The 9,193-nt window shown below is 29.1% G+C and overlaps 1 protein-coding gene across 2 annotated transcripts in view; it reads right to left on the bottom strand.

The window, feature by feature from the left end:
- Window positions 1–7,884: 7,884 nt before the first annotated feature.
- Window positions 7,885–9,193, bottom strand: part of LOC110023141 (kelch repeat-containing protein At3g27220-like) — a 21,095-nt gene continuing 19,786 nt past the window's right edge. For both annotated transcript variants that reach the window (XM_020722404.1, XM_020722403.1), the window contains exon 7: window positions 7,885–8,236. In XM_020722404.1, the coding sequence (XP_020578063.1) occupies window positions 8,072–8,236 (165 nt within the window). In that variant the 3' untranslated portion in view covers window positions 7,885–8,071. The remainder of the gene's footprint in view (window positions 8,237–9,193) is intronic.

Below are 9,193 nucleotides of genomic sequence, written 5' to 3' on the forward strand. Positions count from 1 at the left end.
GTGAAAAACAACTGGACGGAATGAGACATTAAAATGGTACTATTTTCATCAAAAAAAAAAATACAACAATTTAATAAAGCAAAAATTTCATTATATTTTCTAATAAAAGAATATTTAAAAAAAAGTTCACGCATGTATTACACAGTTTTATTTATTTATATTTCTAATGTCTAAATTTGATTTTTAGATTTATAACACTTGAGTATTATAAATCAAGCATGAAATAATATATTTTTAAATAAAACTAATAAAAATTATATTTTTTTGCGATATTAAAATTTTGAGTGATATACATGTAAGTAAATAAGAAAACAAAGCTGCAAGATATGTAAATATATAGCAATTTTGTGTTATATGCAAATGATCAAAAAAAAATTATCAAAACTTAGCCTGGTAACTAGTGTTAGTTATTTTTTATTGTTTTAATTTTTCATAATTTATTAAATGTTTGTTCTATTTTATAAATTTGAAAACATTTTTATTTCAATCCCTTCTTTAAACATATTGAAACATCTTTATAATTAAAAAAGTATTTATATGATATTTATTAGCTTAAGTTTTAAACTAAAATACCTATATTTTCGAAGTTTTTATAATTTAAAACTTTTATTAAGAATACTAATTTGTTCAACGATAATTATAATAGATTAAAAATGTTCAACAATAATTATAATAGATTAAAAAATAAATTTTATATCATAATCAATTAAAAATAAGTTAAACAAAAGGATTATTCTTACTTAAATATTTAATCAAAATTTTTATTTTATTTTCTTATATACTCTCATAATATGGTTTTAAAAATCAAGTTGGACCTGATCTGAACGATCGATTCAACTATGAATCGTCATTCAGTCGGCTAAGTACAAGCTTAGAAGTGTTTCTACATAGAATCGAGATTGAACTAAAAAGAACAAAGGTTGAACTGATGAACCAATGAACCGATTTGGTTTCTAAGGAATTAATGGTTGAATTATTGTCAAATTTTAGTATTTTGATTTTGATCAAATAACTAGAAATAAAATATTTAAAATAGACTAAGAGAAAATAATATGAATTATTTTTTTATTTGGAATATTGTACAAAGTTTTCTATATTATTGCCTTAAATTTTATCATGATTTGTTAAATTGTTAAATATGATATTAATGTTTTATTATTTTATAATTTAAATTTTATTAAAAAAATTTAAAATATTTATTTTATCTTCCTATTAAACCTCTGATTCAATATCTGTTGAACCATTGCTTGTTTCAAGTTTGTTGTCATTTTACAATTTTACTTGTAACTATTTAATTTTATATATTAACTTATCTACTTTTGGTGGATTCACCTTTAATGAAATTGGTTAGATGAACTATTTTATTATCAATTTCTTAACATATTAAATTTCTCATGATTCTTTACTAAGAAAAATAAATCATAAATGGGGTTTATATTTACATATGTTCTTTTTCTTTGCTTATTTTTAAATTAATATTTTAAAAATTCACTTAATCATTTCTATTTAAATATCTATGCATTATTCAATAAGATTTAGTAATGACATTCTATCTCCAATGTGATTCATACCCTATTTAAAAATAATAACAAGTAAAGGTTTTTTAAATTAATTTAATTCACCTAAAGTTAATACATTAAATTTTTTAACAATTCATTCACTAAAAATTATCCGCTGGACCATTCTTCGAGTCTGTTTGGGGCAGGCGCAGCTTATTAATAAGTTGTTGATAAGTAGTTGATCCATATAAGTTGTTGATGAGCAGCTAATCCGATCAAGGTAGTTGGTTGTTTGGTTTGAGCGGTTGAAAAACAGCTAATGACTATTCTGCTCCTCTACAGTGATGTTGTTTGCAATAGAACTGTCATAACAGTATATTTGATGCTTGAGAAGAAAAAAATGACTTCAGAACAGTATAAAAAATAAAATGCACACCTCACATAACAGTGAGTATCAAGATTGATAAAGAATTAAAAAAAAACTATTAAAATTACAATTAAAAAAATTATAATATTATTTTTAAAATCTAGACGGCGTATGACATGAGTTGTGTCGTCCTCCAGGGATAATATTGTATTAAAGCCACTACCTTTACCTCAACAATTTAGAAGCATAACAATTAGTGCGCTCAATTTTTTGTCCTGAGCTCATAATCAAACATCATGGAGACACAAAACATACATATATTGAGATGTGAGAACAACTAAATACAACTAGATCATAAGCTAACTCATAATCACCCTCTTCTCCAAAAATTTAAAAATTTATGTGCATGAAATAAAAACCATAATTTCAATTAAAAGACTAAAAATTTTATAAAAATTTGAACAGAATACGTTTATGATAGACTTATCATTAAATGGATGGATCATATTGGCACTTGTTCTCTGTTGCACCTCTTTAGCTATGCTCTCTCTAGGTTGCATAGTTGCTTCACTCCAAATGACCTAATCACCATAGCGTCTGACATTCTCTACCTTACATGCTGGGTCATTTTTTGGTATAACAACATAAGCAAGTACTCAATGATGTTTTGCAGCCAAAGCAACTGTTGCAGCATGATTACCACTATAATCAAGAAAACATGAAAATCTTTGTCTAAATGAAATGGAGAAACCATAATAAAATTAGGATCACAAATCTATTCTAAATAAATTATAGGATAATTGACCTGCTATGAGTATTAACTCCTTTAGCCGCCTAATCATCTTCTAGTAAAAATATAGCATTTGAAGCTCCTCAAATTTTAGAAGATCATTTGAAGAAAAATATTATTGCAAATCATAAAGAATATTATATCCAAACTAAAATAATAAAGCCACGTGAGAAAATAGTAGCCCAATAAATTGCTTAAAGCCTCTGACCCCTTTTGAAAGCATTCACACTTGAAAAACAATAGTTTTCTTGAAATGGAATCTCTAGATGTTGAGGAGAGAACTGGAGTCTAGTGAATGTAGGGGGCTGGTGCGAGTGTGTGCGTCTTTTATGGAATCAATGTCAGCAACATACTTTTGATTCTTCAACTGGTTTACTCCCTCCATTATAACATAAATAAGTTGTGATTGTATAATATTCTCATTATGCTAATAGCAAGATACAAATACAGGAAAAGTAAGAAAATAAAAGAAAAAAAATCATCTCTAGTTAAATGCTAGGAAAACATCTGCAGATCTGTCGATCTATTAAAGTTTTTTAAATTTAAATAGTTAAAAAATGAAATACTACAAAGAAGGGGAATGACATATTTTATTTACTGGTTATTGAATTTCAAAGTAATCTTTTATTCAACAACATAAAGCTTTTTTATTTTTCTTTATTTTATTTTGCATAATTGGAAGCGAGTCTCATTTACGTCTCTACGTTAGGCAACAAAAGGTGTACAAATGTATGATTATAGAAAATTCTCCTACACTTTTATTTCAAATCCAAATGCAAATCTAAATGGAAGATGCATAGCAATTAAATTTGACTATTTCTTATTTAGAAGATTTACATAATTCAATTCTTATGTATTTCTACATCTAACACCTAAAATTCAATTTTCACATAATACTCAATTCTTAACAAAGAAGCCCCTATTGACATTGAGTGTCATTTTTTTCGCAACAACTACAAATGAGCTTTTGTTGGCTCTCATATCTTCTTAGTGACTTAGTTTTTTATCTACCCAACAATCACTAATCTATTAAGATAATGTTGGTGACACAAAGTTATGCTCTAATCTTGTATTTTACTCCCATATAGTGAAAAAGTTTAACATGCCATGATTCCAACCTCTAGCGACACATTCCTCTTCTACAAAATAATTGGCCACCAAACCACATTCGTGTACACACTTTCTTCTATTGTTGGCCAAGATTGGACTCCACTTTTTGAGCTCCATCTTACAGAATCAGGATAAAATAAATGCAAAGATAAAGTTGTTAAGTGGCAACAGCAAAGTATCCATGTCATCTGGCTTGGCACACGAGAACTAAAAGCCTCAAAATCAAATCAAGTCAATCAGTTATATCTACATGGATTGGTATTCTGACCATACCAGCAATTAGACAGTTAATTAAGTTCCAAAATATGGCAAAAAACTTGACCCAATTTATATTTAGCAGCTAGTGTGCAAAATAAGTATGTTATAGAATTTAAAATTTTGATTAATGGTTTACACACAGGGTGTACTATGCAAGTATATGTATCGTTTCAAGTAATATAGAACTTTCCATAAAAACCCAGTATCGAATCCACAGGAAAGAATAGAATTTATATTTCAACTTAGAAGAATTTCTATGTAAACTGCAAACAAAATATGTATGATAATAATATTGAAATGTTTGTAAAGGGTTAAAAACTAATATTTGTTAACTCTAATTTTAAAGCTAAAAGTAAATGGATTTTTTTAAAACTAGTTATGTGTAAAGGAGTTCGAATAATATGAAAAGTTTTTCCTCTTGCAAGGAGATTATAACCAGTGTAGAAATCAAATGTTTAAAGTTTAAAATGTGATTTTGTGACAAACAGGATCATACATATTCATTACCCTCTCTTGAGTGCATCAAGAAAATTGTCTAATCTAAAGCTAAGTTCTTAATTTATATGGTTATGCTGAGTATATTCTAGCCTCCCACATCCAGATTACCCACTGTGTCATTTTTATAGAACTAACCAGGACTTAGGTTTTGAACTAAAGACCAAATTGGTTAAGGTTGTAGTTGTCACTCTAGAATCACCAATTCTACGCCTATCAAAACTTATCTCCCTATATATTTGCAATCCCCTTAGAAATTAGTTCCCCTCATCCTAAGGTTAGTGTGGCATTCATTACTTTGGTGAAATCATAGCTCTCCTGGGTAATTATGTCTCACAATGTATTTTAACATTGCAAATGACCAATTTGTAAAGAAAATTAAGAACCGATGAAAATACAACCACAAATTTTGGAATAAAAGAAATTTTCAAAACATTCTAATCCCACACATGATTACTTCTTATTGCAAGGAGAAAGATAAGAAAACTACTCAGAATTCATGGGGATAACAAAACAAAAATTGATATATATTAAAAACCAAGTTTAGAAAAAACTTAAATAAAAATACAAAGTACTTATCTTAAACTTCTTTCGAAGCAAATTATTCTGAAGTTTCATTAATGTCTTCTTCCTCCAATACACACCAAAACAAGACTCTAACTCACACACCCACAAAACTCATGAAAAAACTACACTCAAAACCAATGATTTCTACCAACGCCTCCACCAATGGCTCTTTAATTATGGTCATTGACTCTATTAAATAGAGCTCTCAAAAGCACCAAGAGTCATTTCAAGAACCTCTTCATTATTCATCCAAATTCTCAAAGCTCATTTTATTTTTCTAAAGATATGTTGTCAACTCAGTAGGTTATACTTTTTATAGTATGTTATATTTTTATCTTTATTTACTTTTGTTTTGCCTTAGTACGATCGCAGGTAGGCTCTTTAGGGTAAAAACTTTTTTATAAAAGTAAATTAAAAATTTTACATTTAACAAATTCTAGAATTAAATTTTACAAGATTATAAAATTAATAATTTTATTTTTTGAATGACCATTGATCAGAATTTAAAATGATAATAACCGCATAAATATATCCCCAAAACATGCAAATAAACACTCTGCATTAGGCCTTTTAGATAATTACATTCAAATTGCATGTCTTAAGGGGAAGCATTCACTCTTCTACAACCTGAATGGCCAAGAATATTTTTCATACGCTTAAGAGGCTTTTGTCTTCCACATTTAAGGAGTTAGAGGCAGCCCCACCTTCACAGCCAATTAAACTTAAGCGTCTTGATAGCTTGCAACGATAGATCCATAGAATCCTAACCAAATTATTTATACCTGTCAAAGAGTTCTTTCTGGCCTACCAGTGATTAGCCCCATTAAGCACTTTTTATACTCTTTTGTTGAGTCATTTTGTAGTCATCTTATAAACCCTATGTGTTGAGGGGTAAGCTAATCATTGGGTTACGGTCGTTCGCTCTACTCAGTAGCCTAAGCTCTGTCTTGATAGTTGGATGTTTCTCCTACTAAGATGGCAAAAATCACCTTGACATCCTATTTATATAGAATCATAGGAAGCACACATAATTTCTTTTATCAAGATTTTTCTTGGGTATCCTCCATGATATAATTGACATTGAGGATATGCCATCATGAGAGATCCTTTTAAATTCAAAATAAAATAATTTAATTTTGTTCTTTAGTTTAGATATGAATATCTTGTATAAGGCTTTCCTTATTTATTTACTTAGGTTGAGCACAATCTAATTCATTTAAACCACTTATCCAATTCAGTTTATAAGGACTATTTTAAAAGATACTTTCATAAATTCCCTTTTCATTGATATAATTATTGAATTAGAAGTACCATGTATGCATCCATGCAAGCAAAACTCAATCTAGTCCACCCATGGATCGTCACTAGCAATCCACTAAAGCAATTTAAGTATGCATTTTTTAAAAACCAAGTATGGAAGCTCATTGTATATTTCTCCACATTCAAATGCTTATCCAAAAGTTCAAGCATCAAATTAATCAAGTGATTTCATGTTTTAAGTGACTCATGCATTTAGAATGGCTTAGCCCCTTCTTCCTTAAACTAAACAACAACCTTTTTCTCTCTTTAACTTTTTTTTTTTTTTGCTTTATGATATTTGTGCTATTGAATATGAATGGAATAGCATATGAATTGAATTTGAAAAAAGAATTTATATTCTCTATGATGTTAGTTTGGGTTATAGCATGGAGACATACCTTGCTCTTTTCATTTGCTAAGAATTTGTATCTAAATACAGATTATTATTTCACTTTTTATTAATGTTTTACCAATTTTTCATCACTTCTCATGTTCTAAAGTTCGCTGAAACAACCACTTCATCTCATACAAAAAAAACTATAGCGAACCTCCTTTCAAAATCCCTAATTGAGCTCCTACTCTTCCGAACACCTCTACTCTTCATAATATCTATCTACAACCCCTAGCACCCCCTTCTCTTCTTTCCACCACACCTGAGAATAAAAATCTAGCCTAGATCATCTACTAGTCCCTTACAACAATCATCACTCCAAGTGGTCTCAAAACAAAACTACCAAATCCACCCGATGCTGACAGAAACCCACGTTAGCAAAGCCTTCACTTAAAAGTACTTTCAATAGTCTTCTCTTGTTCCCCAAATGAAATCAATCACTTCTTCCCTTGTACCTAAATATCGACTCCCTATTATTAACATCACAAAGAAAGATGGTTGTTGGTGGAGGTTGATGGGTGTGATGTTTTTTCACTACATGGAATGGACCGTGTAATCAGGCTTTCAAAACAGCATTGTGAAAATTTTAATGCAATATTTGAATCTTACATTGTTGGTTTAGGATCTCTCTGATGTTGCAGCAACAGGATGGCTTAATAGGGAACAGAATGTAATCAAATATTCTCCGTTCTCTTATAAGGTCCTATTTTACAAAGAAAAAATTAATTGTTACGATGATAACAAATAAATGACCAAATATTAAAATAATTTTTTTTTAAATTCAAATAAATTTAAAAGAAAAAAATAAAATATTAATTAAAACACATATATGCATGTGCTCCCACCATCACCATCACATACATGTGATCTTCATCATTATAGTGCCAAAAATGTCCTTGAACGTTAATAAAAAGTCACTTCAAGTCGTTTAGCGAATACAATCCGAGCAAAAATAGATTATGTTATATACATTGATACATCACAATATCATGATAAATAGTGTGAGATCTAAAAAATAAAAAATAATAATAAAAAAAAGCTTCTTACTGACAAAAAAATGTGGGAAACATGGAAAAAAAAAAATTATGAACAAGAAAAAGACCACCTAAGATATGTGTTTGCGTTTGTAGTACAAGTGAAAAAGTTGGGCTTACAAATAGATTTTACAATTTGCACAAATACAATTTACTCGTAAAAGAATATCAATGGCTAAAAAATTACATTAATAAAAAGCCTCGTATATTGGCCAAACACACCTTACCAATCTAAAAATAGATGAGATTAAAAATATGAGGTCACAATTGCAATTTGGTTCTCCACATACATCCGACAACCTTTTTAGGAGAAGGATCATTAGGTCCTTTGTCTCGCTGCCCAGAAGTGAAGTATAACCAACCATTCCAGAATCCAACTAAGGTCGTTTTCATACGGAAAGGCATCCGTCCAATGACTGACCATTCCTGTATATTATGAATAAATTCAATTGTGGTCAGACATCTACTAGAGACCTAGAAACATCAAGTTAAAAACGTGAAATTGTCAAGTAAACTTTCAACCTAGAAGTTGAAGCATTAGGTCGAAGAGCATCCCAACTATTGAGTGTAACAAACCCAAGCTGAATCATGAGCCAGCTAGGTCTCAGCCCTAAAGTGGGTCACAAACTAAGCTCGATGAGACAACAAACCAAGCTCAAGCCAACATTTACTCAACTTGATAGCTCGTGAGCCAACTCCTTTAAAATATTATTAATACAAAATATATTCGCAATATTTTAAAATTGAAGTCATTATCTTAGATTATTAAAAGAATAAAAAAAACATATTTTATATTTTATATCAACTGATTTTTTATTAGTCATATGATACATATTAATTATATTTTATCATTTTATTATAATATTAGCCTGAATTTCTATCTTTCAGAGTAAACAAAGGAGCTCTTGAGCCAACTTGATCATAGAATTATCAAGCTCATGCAGGAACTCGACTAATTAATCAATCTCATGCTCAAGCTGAGGGTAGCTCGAGCTCCACACAAATCATTAGCTTTTGAGCCAACGCATTTAAAAATTTATTAATATAAAATATATTAACAATATAATAAAATTCAAGACATTATCTTAAAATATTAAAAATATTAAAAAATGTATTTTATATTTTATATACATTGATTTGTTAAAATTTATCTCATAAATTTTCATTCTATTTGTCAATTTATAATAACAAGAAATAATTAATATTGTTTTTTGTCTTCCATGATAAACAAGTTAGCTCTTGAGCCATCTAAATCATAGAATTAAGCTCAAATTCGGCTAATTTATCAAAGCACAAGCCCAAGTTGAGGGTGACCTGAGCTCGAATTGACTCGTTAACACTCCTAGCGCCAACAATTTAGATAGGAGGCCAAGTTATTTTCCC

The sequence above is a fragment of the Phalaenopsis equestris genome, unplaced genomic scaffold, assembly GCF_001263595.1.
Source record: "Phalaenopsis equestris unplaced genomic scaffold, ASM126359v1 Scaffold000216, whole genome shotgun sequence".
In the NCBI taxonomy this organism is placed as follows: domain Eukaryota; kingdom Viridiplantae; phylum Streptophyta; class Magnoliopsida; order Asparagales; family Orchidaceae; genus Phalaenopsis; species Phalaenopsis equestris.